Raw genomic sequence first — 17,727 nt, forward strand, 5'->3', positions numbered from 1 at the left:
GAATACAGAGGGCCGCGACATCATCAATAACAACTAGACAAAAAGGGAAAAAGGTTGGGGAACAATTAGAAGCCACCGATACTGTAAATGTTAAGGGATGTGCCCAGGTTGGTGATGAGAGTTTTTGGTTAAGAATGGAGACAATGTTATCATCCTTATTAGGGCCCATGAATCTCAAAATTGCGAACATTGAAAGGAGGCTAGATACTATGGAGAATCAATTGATTAATCATAATAGGAGCATAACCAAAGCTCCTATTATTGAACAATCTGTTAAGAGTTCTTTAAATAAAAATACTCCAGCGCCCAAAAGAAATCTAGCCCCTCCCCTAGATCAGGGTACCAGGAGGCAAGAAAACTCAGCAATAGTTGAAGATGTCAATAGAAGTACTAGAGTTCATACAGGGAATGATGACGGCTCAGTCCCTGCTTTTATAAACTTGCCCCCGGAATGTAGCGCTTATGTCGCAGTATTCACAAATGTCCCTAAGTTGCGGAAAGATCAAGTAGAAACCTATGATGCTTTAAAAAATAAATCCCTCCACTGGCTATCCACTAAATGTGGCTTTCCTATGGAGAGGGCTAACCAGGTTATATTGACGCAGCGAGTGGGTTGGGTGGGTCCGCTTAAGAAACAGGTGGATGGGGACTGTATTATCATTAATTTTCGATCTGCGTACCTGGCTCAAACTACTCTTGCCAATGCACCACGACCCTCAGCCTAGGAGTTTAACATGACCCTGTTACCCTTGAGCTACTTTTATAGACACCTACTGGAAAATAAATTTGGTGATAACAATAATTCTTTGGCACATAGACCTACAAAATTCTTTATGCACCGACCATGCTTTACAATACCCACCTATAATAGATTCCAGGCCTTTGATTCTTTAGATCAAAATGATTGACTTAAGATGGTAAAGGCAAAAAGGAAAACAGGACCCAAATGGGAAGAAGGAGATACCGTGGGAGGGCAATCGACTTCTTTATTAGCAATGTCGGATCAGGAACCATTAACATTAACCAGTAATAGAGCCGTAGAGGACGATGTACCAGGTATAAACAACAGGGGTTTATCCCCAGCAACGTTGCTTACAACTACATCAAATAATGCACCTGTAATACCTTCGATTGATACCCTGAGAGGAGACCCAGTCCTAGAAATAGGTTATAACCTAGTAACATGGAAAATTGCAGGGTTATATAGAAAACTGGATACACCATTTTGACTGGATTTTATCAAGGCAGGATATGACTTCATTTGCCTTCAGGAAACATGGTGTAAAGAGAGTATCCATATAGAAGGTTACACCTCTTACTGGTTAAATGCAACTTTATCTAAGGCTGGGAGAGCTAAAGGTGGTCTTCTTATTTTGATATCCAACAAATTATCTATGTGCAGGATTAAAAGTTACACCACAGTAGATACTCATTGTCAGTTGTTGCAAATAGAATTTACCAAAGGTAAAGATCTTCTCTTGGTGAATTATTACAATAACGTTTTTGATGCAACTAGGGACAAAGTTTTAATCCCACTCGAAAAAGAGACCGAAAGGGTACTTACATCGTCACGTAGACAGACAATTATTCTTTGGGCAGGTGATTTTAACATCCAACCCTGCCACTTGGCTATGACTAACTCCTGTGGTTTTAGGAAGGAGATTGGTGATGACGATGGGGCTGACCATTTACATTTCCCACATTGCAGGTATGGTACAGCACTGAATAAGTTAATGGTAAAACTTGATCTGGACCTTTTAATTTGTTCTAAGAACAAGGCTAATATCAAGTGCCCGACTTTTACTGGTAGGAATGCGCAGACAAACATTGATCACATTTTACTCTCCAGTAATACCGACTTTTCGAATTTATGGATTGAGGAACAGGTCTTAAGTGATCATAATAGCATTTCCATCTCTTTATTATGTTGGGGCAATAAGTACCCCAATGCACCGGACTGTATTAATGATGTAGTCGCTACCCGAATTAATGGTATGTGAGTAAAATGAGCAGGAATTGATCCCCAAAAAATGCACAAGAAGGTAGTAGAGAAGTGTAGGAAGGAGATAGATTATTATCTTAATGATGAAGTAACCCCCGAGATATTGCTATTTAATTTTGTTAATATTAATGGAATTATATAAGGTTTATTCACCCAAAAAAGTCGTGGTAATAGGGAATTAAATCCAGGGTGGTTTGACAAAAATTGTACTAGAACATTACATGATCTAAAAGACGCCCTGAGTAAAACACCACGCGACAACTTATCTATTAAAATTTTAAGGGCTAACTATAAATTGGCACTTGAAACAGGAAGAATGAACTCCGAGATGAAGCATGGGATAATCTCAACCTAGCAGCAGGTACTAATAATAGTAAATTGTACTGGGCAACCATCAATAGCCCTTTCTTAAAGAATGATAGTGTACCAGAAATAACTTCATATGTACATTGTAACGCATGGATTGAACATTTTTCGGAAATTTTTAATCCTGATAGGTTTATTTTAAATCCAACTATATGTAACGAATTTTTATGGTTACCATTGTCAGTAAGCCTAGATGAAGTAAAAGAGGGTCTAATTAATAGTAAAGGAGGTAAAGCGCCTGGCCCAGATGGGGTGCCGGTGGATCTATATAAAATTGAAATGGATCTCTGGGCCCCAATTTTAGTACGATTTTTTAATGCAGCAGTAGTAGGTAATCTCCCGCAGACATGGGGCCAGTCTATAATTATCCCTCTTTTTAAAAAAGGTTCCAAATCTGAGGCATGTAATTACCGTCCTCTCTCTATTAGATGCATCTATCAAAGTAATGAGTAGAATTATTCTGAAGAGATTGGATTTATGGGCAGTAGAGAATGGGATTTTATCAAAGGTTCAATACGGATTTAGGAAAGGTTTGGGGACATTAGAACAGTGTATTAATCTTGACCTCCTTATTAACAAATACACTGTTGCTAAAGAGGGCAATCTGTATCTTTGTTTCGCTGACCTAAGCAGTGCCTTTGATCTCGTGGATCACGCCATTTTATGGCGTGTCTTACTTGAATTAGGGGCACCCAATGAAATTGTACATTTTTTAGCTAGGCTGTACGCGAAACTAACTCGTAAAGTACGCTTTGGTCCTGCTGGCGAATGCACTCCTTTTTTTAAGGTTACTAGAGGCATTCGACAGGGTTGTGTCCTGGCACCTCTTTTATTTTCACTATTTATTAACAAAGTTGACACAACCCTTGGCTAGATTTCTGCAGATGCTCCGCTTATAGATGGGAAAGCAGTGCCAATTCTACTATATGCGGATGATGCCGTTTTAATATCGCGTACCCAGATTGGCCTGCAACAATTAATCAATGAGTTTACCTCATTTATTTTAAGTAGAAAACTCTTGATAAATAAAACCAAGACTTTTGTGATGACCTGTGGGAAGAAAACTAAATTAGGGGGGTCATCTTTTTTTATTGATAATGTAAAGATGCAAACGGTCAAGACATTTTGCTATCTTGGTTTGACGTTTTCAGGGTACGGAAAATGGACGCAGGAATATGACAATATTAGTCTTAAAATATGTAGGAACACCAATAGTATATTTAGATTTTCATCTAAATTAGGAGCGAGACGAATCAGAGATATGATGGTGATTTATAATGCCAGATGTGTTTCATCAGCACTTTATGGAGCGGGCGTATGGGGTCATAAAAGTTGCCCAACGCTGCAGCAAGATGAAAATAGGTTCCTTAAGAAGTTACTGTGCGTCCCATCTTCAGCTTCAACAGCTTTAATTCATGCTGAAGTGGGAATCGAACACATTTCCGATATGGCTGCATTACGCCCCCTGACTCTTTGGCGTTCAATCTGGTCAAAGACCGAAACAATATTTACTCAAGCAATCATTAAAGATTGCTTGAGGCTTGACCATTCCAATCGAATCTTGTGGCTCATATACATCCAATATTGGTACCATCTTCTATTTGGATGTAATATTTTTCTTGAACCCGAGGCCGCAGCTTTAATCCCAAAAAAAGAGTTAAAGAGAGGTTTTTATCCTACAAGATAAGGAGAAAGGGGAAAGGTCATCCAGGACGCTATCAACCGTTATTTTTTATCGGGAGTTAAATTTAAATATTGGATTTCAGACTTATCTATCCTCTATCACCCGTAATTCACATAGATTTGTTTTAACCCGTTTTAGATTGGGAATTGCCCACCATTTAGTGGCATTTCCGCAAATGAAAAGCGGTACCAATTCTCTTTGCCCATGTGATAATATCTCAAGACAAAGCTGCTGTCATTTTGTATTGTTTTGTAAGTTTTATTATTCCTTGAGGAAATTTTATCTTAAACCTATCTTTTTAAAATATAATATAATGTTCGATCCACAAAAACGGCTATGAAGCTGGTATCATCCCTAGAAGGCCCTGACATCCGTTTTTATGTGGCTTTGTATATATTGAAGTGTATGGCTGCTAGGAAAGCAATAATTATTAATTAGGATTATTTTTACCTGCTGAGTATAATGCTTGATGCTGCGTTTACGTGCTAATGTGTTTTTGTTTGTATAAATATGATTTATTGGAGTATGAAGGACCTTTTTTTAGAAGGCCACTATGCATTTTAATATTGTGTGGAATATGTAAGTCACCCCAATGTGAGAGGCATTAATTATCAATTATTAATTGTTGTGTCTGGTAATTTATATTACAGCCATGTTGGGATTTTAGTCGATGATATATTGTTTGTATATTGTTCTGCTTATATGGTTATATTCTATAAACCGAATAAAAGCATTTCTGATCTGATCTGAGTGGGAGAGGCGGAAAAGCGTACGCAAATCTGCCTGACCAGTTCATCCATATCGCATTGCCTTTGGACAATGGGTGAGGATACCTGGCGGCGAAGGTTGGGCATTTGGCGTTTTCTTGGGTGGCGAAGAGGACTATCTGTGGTTGCCCCAGATTTGAAAAAACGGTTGAAGAACTTGCAGATGAAGTTCCCACTTGTGGATTTGTTGGGTTTGACGGCTCAACAGATCGGCTATTGTGTTTTGGACTCCTGGGACATGTTGGGTTAGGAGAAAAATGTTCTGAGGTATAGCCCACCTCCATATGGTCTGTGCGAGCTGAGAGAGCTGCAGAGAGTGTGTCCCGCCTTGTTTTTGCATATAATACATGGCTGTCATGTTGTCCGTGCGGACTAAGACAGCTTTGCCTGATATGTGTCTTTGAAATGCTTTTAAGGCTAGGAATATGGCTAGTAACTTCAGGTGGTTGATGTGGAGTAACTTTTGTTGAGGTGTCCACTTGCCCTGCATGGTGTCATGTAGTAGGTGAGCTCCCCAGCCGGAGGGCGATGCGTTCGCTGTCATAACTATTTGAGGAATCAGCTCTGGGAACGGTCGCCCTTTGGAAAGGTTCTTGGTGTTCCACCACTGCAGAGAGCGATGGGTACGACCGTCTACCAACACCAGATCTGTTAGCTGACCTTGAGCCTGGTTCCATTGGCGTGCTAAGCACTCTTGGAGAGGACGCATCTGGAGTCTTGCATGAGGCACTATGAATATGCAAGAGGCCATCATTCCTATTAGCCGCATGAACACTCGAGCTGGAAGAGAGTGTTCCGGTTGGAATTTGGTGAGAAGAGCTTGTATGCTTGCTATCCTGGCGGGATTGGGATAGGCTAGCGCCCTTGAGGTGTCTATTGTAGCACCGAGGTATTGTTGTGTGTGGGACGGTTGCAGCTGGGACTTGGCGTGGTTTATTGTGAACCCCAGGTCCTGAAGTTATTGAATAGTGGCGTGAGTGTGTTGTACACAATGATTGTATGAGCTAGCTTTTATGAGCCAGTCGTCTAGATATGGGAAGATGTATGGGCGGTCTTCTTAGGTGTGCTGTCACCACCGCTAGGCACTTGGTAAACACTCTTGGTGCTGTGGTGACTCCGAATGGGAGTACTTTCAATTGATAGTGCTGACCGTCCACTACGAATCTGAGATGTTTTCTGTGAGCGCTGTGAATAGGAAGTCTCCCTGGGAAAGCAGAGGAAGGACCTGCTGAAGTGTGAGCATGTGGAAATGGTCTGAGTGTATGTATAGGTTTAGGGGTCTGAGGTCTAGAATAGGCCTTAGAGAGCCGTCCTTTTTTGGTATGAGAAAATAGAGGGAGTAAACTCCCTTGTTTTGTTGGTGCAGGGAAACTGGTTCTACTGCACTTTTCTGTAGGAGGAAGATTACCTCCTGCTTTAGCAGTAACAGATGTTCTTGGGACATTGGACGCTGTTTGGGTGGAATGTTTAGGGGGGTAGATGTTAGTTCGAGACAGTAGTCTGATTGAATTATCTGTTGCTCCCACCTGTCTGAAGTGATGTTTGCCCAGAAAGGGAGGAATCGGTGGAGTCTTCCCCCGACTGGAGTGGAATGGTCTGGGGAAAGTGGAGGGAAGTCATGGGGTGGGGTGGAGGCAGAGCGGCAGTTGTTGTTTTTGCCACTGCCTTTACTGTTCCCCTGTAACCACCCCTTTGGTAACCTCTAGTAAAGGTGGATTGGGTGGGAGCCTTGTAAGAAGTGGAAGGGCTATCAGAGGAGTAGCCTCTGTGGGTGCTTCTGAAGGATGAGCGACGAAAGGACCGTCTGGGAGCTTGCGACTGCAAGGCTCCCATAGATTTGCCCGTGTCTGTATCCTTTTTCATTTTCTCAAGTGATACGTCCACATTAGGGCCAAATAGGTGTTGCTCATCGAATAGCTGATTGAGTATGGAACTCTGGACTTCAGGTTTAAAACCTGATGCGCGTAACCAGGCATGCCTACGCAGAAGGACACTGGTGTTTATTGCCCTTGAGGCGGTATCTGCTACATCTAAGGCGCAACGGATGGAGGTATTAGTGAAGGTTTTACCTTCCTGTATGAGTTCATTGGCCCTGTTTTTATACCAGTCAGGGAGGTGCTACATTATGGACTCTAGCTCATCATAATGTGCCCTGTCATACCTGGCTAACAGCGCTTGTGTATTGGCAATGCGCCATATGTTTGCTGCCTGTGATGCTGTGCGCTTGCCAGAGGCGTCCAGGAGTTTAGATTCCTTATCTGGTGGTGGTGCGTCACCTAATGTTTGGGAATTGGCTCTCTTCCTTGCATTGGAGACTACGAGGGAGTCTAGAGGTTCTGGGCCTTTGGTGTACGCTGGATCAGTAGGGGCAGCCTTATATTTTTTCTCTATTCTCGGGTTGATGACTCGAGCCCTAACCGGGTCTTTAAAGAACTCTGGTGCATGCTTAATGACCCCTTTAAGCACGGTTAAAATTGAGGTGGACCTTTGTGTGGTGTCAAAAGTGTCCATGAGAAAATCTTCCCGCACGGGGTCTGTATGAAGGGTCACCCCGTGGTACTGAGCAGCTCTGTGGAGGACCTGGTTGAAGCCGATATTGTCCTCTGGAGGGGAGGGGGGGGGGGGGGGGGGGGAGGCCTGGAGGGATAGATGTCGTCTTGTGGGGTGTAAGGGACGTCTGGGACACTGTAATCATCCCTTGGGTCTGGGGCGCCAGTAGGGTCCCCTAGGGGTTGATCGTCCGCACCTCCCCCTGCATCATGTGAGGTGTTGGCATCATCATCATCTACTGGAGTAGGTGATGGTGTTGGAGAGCGGAGTGGTGGGGGAGGAGGAGGAGGAGAAGGGCTCCTTAATGAAGAGGTAGCAAAGTCTCTCTTTTTCGGTGGTGGAGCCGGTGCAGGCGAATCTAGGGGTCTTTTCTTGATGCTAAGCATTGAGTGACCAGTCTTAGGATCCTTCCCAAGAGCCTTTTGGGTAGGATCTGGGCAAAACAGTTTGTCTGTGGGAGGGAGATCCTTCGGAGTCGACGGCTTCGGTGCCGTATGCTTTTTCGGCGCAGACTCTGTAGCGGTTCTGGGGTTTGGAACCGTGAAGTTTTGCAGTGTCTTTGTCCGATGGAACCTGTTGTTTTTTCGGTTCCGAGGTCTTCAGCTTCGAAGAATGGAAGTTGGGGCTCGTTGGTGGACGTTTTTGTGTTGCCTCCGAGGGTGTTGTCGGTGCCGAGGAACCGGTGCTAGCATTCGACGCCTAGTGCTTAGATGTCGAAGCAGCGGTCGGCGTGGATGAGGAAGAGGACGTCTTCTTTTTCAGTGTCTTTGTATGTTTCTCGGCACCGAGGGTAGGCTGACTCGAACCCGAGTCACCTAAAGGCTTAGTGGGCTTCTTTACCGGGCTCGAAGGCGGGGCATGGGAAGCAGTCTCTCTGTGTGCACCTGGGCCTGAAGGTGGTACTGAAGCCTTTTTTGATAGTGTCGAGAGTGGGGGGGGGGGGGGGTCGACATCTGTACTCACGTCCCTCTGAGCTGGAGTGATGTCCTCGACGTCGAAGTCATCTGCTTCGGAGGCGCTGATGAGGCCTTCTTCGACCCGACCTTGCTCTGGAACATCGACGCCTTCTTGGAAGAGGTCATCGGGGATCGAAGATGACGAGCGAGCTATTGTTCTTCTAGCTAGTCAGTCCCGGATCGTCTTCTTGGAGCGGAAGGAGGCGCAAGCTGGACAGTCTCTGGCCTCGTGCTGGGGTACTTCGACCCACATCGAGGACACTTCTTGAATGGCGTCCTTTCCATGAGCCAGAAGATGAGGCCCAGGTAGGCCCGAAGGCCTTCGTCGATGACCGGAATCGAAGACTTCAAAGTTGAGAGTCGCGTGGATTGGGAAAACGCGACAATACCGTCGACAAGGGAAGGATTGCGAGTCGAAAGAGAAAACCGTTAACGGTTCCCAACTGGAGCGCGAGAAACACATCCGAGCCCGATGGCGGAAAAAAACAATCTGAGGGTGGAGCCGATGCCCATGCGCACTATGATCCGAAGGAGGAGTCACCTACCTCGTGACTTCCAAAGACTTTCCAAGACAAAAACAAGTGCAAACATCCGGGCCCAACACCAGATGGCGGTCTATGCATAGTGTGTAATCTGCAGCTCATATGCCTCGAACATAATGTTCTTTATTGTATCATCACTAGGACCATAGTGAAGTGGCTTCAAGTGACTTATGCGACACAGGAATTCACCTTAATCTTTGTTTTCCAGCCAGGATCGCCACAGAGCATTTGAACGCACTGAGCTTCCCCTTTAGGATTCAGAATCACTTAGTGTTGTTGCACCCTTAGTACTTTAATACGTTTGCCTAAAGTAAAGCTTCCAAAAATTAATTTATGGGCCAAAGATAGGTCTTTGAGTATTTCACTGTATCCGTTGCGGTCCAAAGATCGTGGAGCAGAAATATTGGTTCTGTTGGGAATAAGCTTGGTTTAAACGACACTAGATGTGTTCTAAGGACTATTGAAAAAAGTGTACTTGATCACTACCATAAACACACATATAAAAATCATTAATTTGAGAAACACAAAATGATTTTCGTTTTTCGCTGTATTTGAATACACATAAATATTATTACAATACAGGACTGACCAAAAAACAATAAATTAAATCACAACATACTTAGTGACCAATAGTGCACGATGACATGACAATCAACACAAAATTGACATCAAAAACTACATATATGTACATTGAACAAAAATATACTTTAAACATGGATGATCCAAAATCAATAGCATATGACACCACAATATATATCCTTCAATATTTGAATGGTGAAATTGCATGGATCAATCAGACAGGTAACGTCGACGTTTCGACCCTGAGATTACGTGTAGATTTATACGCATCGATGACGGGTCTTCATCAGGACAATAACATACATGTCAGCCTGCAATTACAAAACGTATAATCAAAAACTGTGTGTGTGTGTTTATACTCTTTCTAAAGTGAGTGTAGGGCTAATGCTCACCTGAGGACTAGGAAACGGTAATTTATCCTTGTGACGCATACGGTGAAGTCAATCAAATTCTCACTCCGTCAGGTCAATATATTCTGTAATAAATAACGTAAATTCACCCTCGTGTATGATCTATGTATTCATTGCCCGTATCGTGAATCAACAGTATCAGTCACATACCTTGAGATGTATTTAATCCCTGCACGGGGAACAGTACCGTCGAGGCGATCAACAAAATCTATAAACGGACATATTGAATCTTCGTTAATGACCTGACAAGCAAGAAATAACCGGCGATTGAATGGATTAACGTAGGTGTCACTTTCTCGAGGCCTTAACACGATCCCTGAATTATATCATGGGACTGATATCCATACCAAATTCTTACTTATTTATAGTTAAAATGCCACGGACGGGCTCGTACAAACGTCTATGATGCCCCTTGAACATGGAAATATGTGCCATTATCGTTAATACTGATGGTGCTATCAAATTCAAACTCACTAAGCAAATCATAGCAGTGCAGGATAAATCATACCGCTATTTTGTATACAATAGACTTACAAATAAGGGCGCTATTAGAGAACTAATCTAAACTCAATCGACTCGAGCTTACGGGGCCCGGACTACGAGCAAATCTGAAGTTAACTAAACAAAAAGCCTGAACCACCCCAATTAGTGAAGGCATATATTTAAGGCCTACATACAAATCTAAACGGTCCATTACTTACTTGGAGCACAATGAATCTGCTTCCGATTCCACACAGGCCGGAAAAACAATGGCCAAACGCGGGAAGCGTAATCAGCTGATTTTATATACGCGCGCGAGAAATACAAGACAGCTACTTAGAAAGCAAGACATGGATCGTAATCAGTGCACAAGACACCGACCGGAATTACTTGTAAAACACGGACTGGATTCAGTATCGTCATAGCCCTGAAACCAAAGCAACCGAATCTTAAAAACCAGAGCGGTGTCTGCAGGGAGTTTAACTTACAATATGAATGTAAACGGGCGAAGCGATAATTGTAAATCATTAACGGCCCGAATGGAACACAACATACAAAAAAGTGTTCCCCTGAAAAGACCGTAAAATGTTACATCGGCATTTAGTTCCCAATAAATGACCAAACATAGAATTATTCACAGGAAGGATGCACAGTGAGACGCATCTCTAAAATGTTTTACGTTAGGACAGCGACATTTATGCAAAAATATGCGTACCCTAATCATGTCAAAAATACGATCGAAAATGCTTTGACTCAAAATGAGGCATAGTAATGTTAACTCACAGTCTCAAATACAAATAGCATGCCGATGCTAGTCATACTGAGTAAGTAGTGGGCCCAAACTATAGTGGAAACCTTTAAAGTGGAGCAAGAACGAAACATCCTGACATATCGATAAAATCTAGGTTAGTTATCCCCGATGAGTAACGAAGACGTTATCAATCAAGATCCATCCATGCTTACACGATTATATTAGTATAGTATGATGCATCTGTTATGAAGGCATACCACGCTATCATACTATAATAACAAGGAGTCTTAGATGTTCACAATGGTAATATCAACCATATTCAAGAGCATTGGCTATAGCTTGAATCATATCAATTGTTGGATTAAAGATAAGCAAACAGCTGTATTTAGGCAAGGCTCAAGTACAGGAACAGATTCACAGCATAAACAGTATACACTTATAATTTACTCATTTGAATATAGGTCTCCTCATGTTCATTGAGGCCATGATTAACCGCCTCAAGGACGTGTATCCAGCGACATTCCTTATAATTAAGGGAGCCAACAACATTGCCACCTCTCTGATGTACAACAATTTTTTCAATGACCCACCATTCGATTTGTTCATGAGTATGACCCAATCTAGTGTAGTGTTCTACAAGGGGAGCTCCTTGTGTCTTGCCTTTTACTCTACTTAAATGCTGCAGAATTCTGTTCTTCACTTTTTGGGTCGTTTGCCCTACATAAATCAGGGGACATGGGCATCTGATTGCGTAGATGACATTTTGGCTATTGCAATTCGTAAATTGATCAAGGCCATACGTTTTACCCCGATGGACAAAGCTAATTCCAGAAACCGTATAACGGCATGCTTTACATTGGCTACATCTATGGTGACCAGTTATAGGTGGTAAACTGAGTAGTGATCTAATGTCAGGTTGGCTAGGTGGTTCTAAATATGAAGACACCACATGGTCTTTGATATTCTTAGCACGTTTAAATGCAAATAAAGGTGGTTCGGGCATGTTGATTTCAGAACCAACTAAATTCCAATACTTTCTGATCACCCTTTTTATCTCATTGCTACGAGTGTTAAAGGTGGTAACACATACCAATTTATCCATTTCTTGATTCTTTGGTTGTATCTCAAGCAAGGTTTCCCTGGGTCTATACCAGGCTCTTTTTCTGGCTCTATTAAGGAGTCCCTTTGGATATCCTCTCTCCCTTAGTTTGGCAATGAGGATGTTAGTTTCCTTGAAATAGTCACCTCTTCTGCTGCAATTGCGACGTAAGCGCAAAAATTGTCCATACGGAAGGTTATCCCCGAGGTTCCTAGGGTGGTGTGAATGGTATTGTAACAAGGTGTTCCTGTCAGTGTTTTTTTTATATAGATTCATTACTATTTTACCATTCTCTTCCTCCAATGTCAAATCTAAGAACGGAATTGAATCCTTGTTGTGAGTTACGGTGAATTGGATGTCCGTACTACAAGAGTTAAGCCAAGTCAAGAATGACATCAATTGATTCACAGTACCTGCCCACAGCATGACAATGTCGTCAATATATCGCTTCCAAGCTGATATATTGTTGATGTATGGGTTATGATCTGAGTAGATGTTTTTATCCTCAAAATGATCCATAAACAGATTCGCTAGACTTGGCGCGAATCCAGCGCCCATTGCTACACCTCTGCATTGGAGGTAGAAGACATTCTGAAAGATGAAATAATTTTTCGTCATTGCAATCTAGCAGTTGCACCAAAAATTCAGTAGGAATCCAGTGTGGTTTGGGACGAGTGTCCAATACATTGCTGATGACTTCAATTGCTTCTTTTGTGGGATACTCGTATATAGTGAGCACACATCCAGTGTGACGAATAGTTGTGTGGATTTATCGAAGGGTTGATCCTCAAACAACTGTATAGTGTGCATCGTATCGCGGAGATAAGATCTAGTTTCCTGCACAAAAGGCTGTAAAAAAAGGCTGTAAAAAACTATCAAGATATTGATTTAGGGGCTCCAACACTGATCCACATCCGGATACGATTGGTCTTCCCGGAGGTTTTTGTAAATTCTTGTGTATTTTGGGAATGGTATAAATTGTAGGGATCCTCGGATTAGCTTTATTGAGGAACTTACATTCAGGTTCCGAAAGAAAACCCTCCTCCATCCCTCGGTTCGTGAGGTCTCTGATCAGTTTGGCGATCTCCTTAGTAGGGTCACAAGGGATCCGAGCATAACTGGTCGTACAGCTGAGTTGTTGGTTAATCTCATTAACGTAGTCCTCTGTATTTTGATCCACCACAGCTCCCCCTTTGTCAGCAGTCTTGATCACAATAGACTTATTTTCATTCAATGAATGGAGAGCGAGTCTTTCTTTTTTTGTGATGTTGTGTCTGATGTATTTCGTATTGTTCAACAGATTCATGACCTCGCTTACAACAATTTTTTCATAAGCTATGATTTTTTCGTTCATTAGGTATGCTGCTGGTGTGAATGTAGATGCTGGACTGTGGTCCAAAGATCAGCAGAACTACTGAGAGTGGCACTGTGATGAATGTATGCTGTGCCCACTGCGCAGTGAGCTAGTGATGTCTCCCTCCTGTGCAGTGAAGATATAATACCTGCATGTTATGCATGGAGTCTGCGATGCATGCATGCTGTGCGTTAAGGCTACAATGTCTGCATCCTGTGCAGTAAGGCAGCGATTTATATTGGATTCTTTTACCTTCGCTTGGGTCAGAGCTGCTTTCTTCACTTGCAGCTGAGACTGCAGAAGTTTGAAATTCTTTGACCAGCCTTCCGTCTTGGAATCGCTGGTCTCCACACCCATGTCATCGTACAAGGACATTGCACTTCAATTTTAATCTAGGAAACAAAGAACAGTAAAGAGCGAATAAAGTAACTGTTTTCACACTCATTACTATGTCCCTCCATACTGCTGAGAAGAAATAGCATGCTAGGATTTAACAAAGCTCTTCAACCACAACATCTACAATCGACAGAGAAACAATACACTGGTTGTTCATAAACCTTAAAGTCTTAGGGAGTCAGCCATTCATTTAATGGGACGCTCATACCACTCAGCAAACCCACTAAACCTTTAATGCAACTGTACTAACAGTACTCATAATGCGTTAGCACTGTGTGTGCTTCGTTCACATCAAGAGCAGGTACTACATAGTGAGCTTCCTTCATATACACCAGGTAAAGAACAGCATCTGCTTTCCCTATAGCAGCAGGAAAGCGAGTAAGCATCAGACCCAATCTTTCTTATGAGGAATTTCGGGCCTTGTATGTGGTACATGACTTGATCTGTGGAAAGGGGGAATAAGGGTGATGATTGCCTTTAAGAGAATTTTTACAGGGAAAAAGATGGCGAACAAGAGGCCCATCTGAAAGCAGCACGCTACTAGAGATCCTCGCAGCACTTGGGCTAGATCTGGGACTGGGACAGAAACCATAGGAGACGTAAAGGAGTACAGCTGTTAGATGCAAACCTCCTTTTGTCACCCAAAGAACTCTACAAACGCCTCATAATTTAAAAAATATCACAACTAATTACCTGTTTATCACTTGCTGAGGTCCACAGGAAATGCCCTGTCTTGCCTGTGCTTTACTGCTCTCGGACACCTTTCTTTGGATTCCTGAGCCCTTCAGTTGTGTTGAAAAAGGCTACAGAGCTGTTGCAGCTGATAAGAACAGGGTGGGGATATGGTGTACCCTCAGCACAGCCAGTGGTGGAGGGTGTCAACGTCCTGTAGCACTCTTGCGCAGAACGTTAATGCGGATGTGAGCAAGCAGAGTCTGCTTCCACCAGGGCCTTCCCAATGCAGGACCAAATGACGAAATGCACAGAATTGCAGACACTGCCATGGGCCTTCTGAAAGACAGAGGGGAGTCTCACAACTCCGATGGAAAGAAGGATTGAGGCAGCACAAGCAGTATGCGATCACGAAAAAAGAAACAGAGGACAGCAGTTACTTGGCCCTCAAGGCTGAGAGACCACAGCAGGAAAACTTTTCTTCTTCCTGGATCTCCAATCATTCTGAGCTCAGATAAATGGAGAAAGGGGGATTAGTTTAACAGATGACCTAGCAGGTCTTCCTCCTTCAGTGCCACCATTACATGGTCATGGGTGAATAAGGAATCCACCTTCTACTAATGCAGGTGGAATTTGGAGAAGATTGTGCGGGAGGGGAGGGAACCTTGCTGTAAAACAAGATGGAGGCAGGCAAGATACCACAAAGCCCACAGGCAGTCCTTAGCAGCTTCATTTAAGGAGAGGTAATAATGGCTCTGTTGAGGCGTGGGTGGGAACTTCTCTCCTCCGTTCCTCAATTCTATGTCAAGACCGTAGGGGAGGATTATGCTGTACTTTCTTCACTCTTATTCAGCAGGCACATTAACAACAAAGACTTTATTTCCTATGAAACTCGCTATGAAGTACAGTAATGTCCAATCATAAGTCAGGAGCCCTTTGATAATCCTTCGTCTCTGCTTCTGCCTCCTCAGTCTTCCCTGCTCCTGCAGCCGAGATAAGTGCTCCCAGGCCACTTTTATGTTATTCTTTGATGCTTTATTATTGCTTCTTGTGATATTTTTCGTTAAGTGGATCGTGGAGATGTATTTGCTTTACAGTGCGGCCATGGGAACGCTTGTCACTCCTTCACGGCCACTCCCTCAACCGATTGCGCATCTCAGCACTGGGGCCTGCAGCGGTGTGGTCCTCAAACCACTAGAGGGCACTGTAGTGAACCCGCATTGCCTCCCGAGCTGGGGTGCTAATCCCCCTGAGACCGGTCAGCACGGCCAGCCGGGAGCTCTGGAGTGTTAACCCTGTGTTGCCCCATACGCTTGGAGCATTACGCCCCTAACATGGGTCTGTTTAAAACATGGTTAGCTCTTTCTGAGGATTGTGCTTCTTTCTGGCTGGACACCAGCCCAGGCGTTATTTTACCCCTGCAATCCACGTGGGTGTTAATGCTGTTCTGCAGGCTCTGCCCTGTCAGTGGCCCTTTCAGTCTACATATTCTGGATGGGAGACCCTCACCTCATTTTTATACCCTAACGCTTACCTAGAAACTCCAGTGCATGTCAATCTTACTATTGGTAACCCACCAAGTCACTGCCCACCACGAATGACGTGGAAGAAACCTATTCTGAGGAGGATGGGATCACATATCTCCCATTTGATGATCATTTTTGTGAGCTGATGGACGGCTCGATCCTCAGAAAGGTTATCCAGGCAGTGGCTCCCCTGGAGCAGAAACTCCGGTAACATGGTGAGTGTTGCTGGTAGGGAAGATACCCTTGGGGACCCTGTTTCCGGTACCTCCAGGGACGCTTGACTAGCCTGCGCCTACATCTAAGCGTAAAAGGGATGCTACACCCTGGCGTCAACCTGGACGCTTTTACATGCACAAGGAAGGCACTTATGGACCTCTGTCAGCCCCTGGCTTTGGAGCCCCCTGTGCCAGGCTCTTCTGGGCTACAGCCTGCCAGCGCAATACCATTTGCTTCCCCGGCCAGTACCCGCCCCCCAATGACTCGCCTTCAGGTTCTGATGCGAACCAGAACCTGGGGTCCCACCCATGGTGTCTGTCATCCACACTACCTAGCGATGCTATGCCTACCGGGACTGACACCCGCCACTCCCTCCCCTGAGTGTTCAGATATGTTGTACCCGGACCTATTCCTACACCCCCGGTCAGCAGAATGGGTCCCTGCGGTAGCGACTTTTGTCACAAGTAGGCAATGTAAGTCTTTAGATAAGGCGGTCCGCAACTGAACTGACACTATACTAAACTGGAAGGGGAAAGCAATTTTTGTTTAGTTTCTGGAACTAGTCATCGAATCCGACACCAGCGGCAAAGCTGGGGTGCGAGATGTGGGGAATCTGGCACCAGAGAACAATGGTCATCTCACGAAAAATCCCTCCAGCTCAACTGCCTCAAATTCTTGGCATGCTCCTTCGCAGTCTGTTGCTGGCCCATGGATCAAGGGGGTACACGACCCAAAGCCCTTTCCGACCTGGCCTGGGGCTTTTGGGACTACTGTCTCACGAATCAAGTTTCCGTGACGCAGAACACCTCCCGGGGCAATCCAACCAAGTGGCCGACTGGAACTTCTGGTATCTGAAGGATGCGAGCATCTGGCAGCTACACCAGTCGGTATGTAGGGCCCTCCAGGCTGAATGGGGCCCGTTCCAAGTGGACCTTTTTGAGTCCCACCTGGACCATCATCTCCCCAGGTACTTCAGTTGGTGCTCAGATCCCGAAGCAACAGTCACGGATGCATTTCGGCAGAACTGGCATCTGGAACAAGGGTAAGCCTTTTCCCAGTTAGCCATCTAGTCAGCCCAGGTACCGAGACAGGAGGCAGAGATGGTGACCCTAATTTGGGTATTGCAAGTCTGGTATCCGGTCCTTCTGGAACTTTCTTAGGATTTACAATCCTTCGACCCCTCTTTTTGGAATTCCTCTGAGATTAGGAGGGGAATCCCCACTATCTGGTGCTGGAGGGGGTCTCTACCTCTTAGGGCCTGAAGGATTATCAGGAACGCTGGAAAGTCCCAGGGCTTTCAAACCACATGGTGTCCCTCCTCTCAAAAGCGTGGGCCGATAGCCCCAGCAGCTCTCTAGATCAGAATGAACTTGATGC

General features: G+C 44.2%; 1 protein-coding gene and 1 long non-coding RNA gene across 6 annotated transcripts in view; both read right to left on the reverse strand.

Annotated features, from left to right (window-relative positions):
* Positions 1-17,727, reverse strand: part of RBM17 (RNA binding motif protein 17) — a 244,489-nt gene that overhangs the window by 202,884 nt on the left and 23,878 nt on the right. For 4 of the 5 annotated variants that reach the window (XM_085653554.1, XM_085653556.1, XM_085653553.1 and 1 more), the window contains one exon: positions 13,793-13,932. In XM_085653554.1, the coding sequence (XP_085509680.1) occupies positions 13,793-13,915 (123 nt within the window). In that variant the 5' untranslated portion in view covers positions 13,916-13,932. Of the gene's footprint in view, positions 1-13,792; positions 13,933-14,629; positions 14,948-17,727 lie in introns of those variants that run through there. The other variant, XM_085653557.1, reaches the window with a different exon arrangement.
* On the reverse strand, positions 9,052-12,951 carry LOC146855663 (uncharacterized). Its single transcript, XR_014980864.1, has 4 exons — positions 12,333-12,951; positions 10,007-10,064; positions 9,839-9,921; positions 9,052-9,757 (listed from the first exon to the last, which is right to left on the reverse strand). It is a non-coding gene; the product is annotated as an uncharacterized LOC146855663 (long non-coding RNA).

This window comes from Triturus cristatus, chromosome 4_1, assembly GCF_964204655.1.
Source record: "Triturus cristatus chromosome 4_1, aTriCri1.1, whole genome shotgun sequence".
In the NCBI taxonomy this organism is placed as follows: Eukaryota; Metazoa; Chordata; class Amphibia; order Caudata; family Salamandridae; genus Triturus; species Triturus cristatus.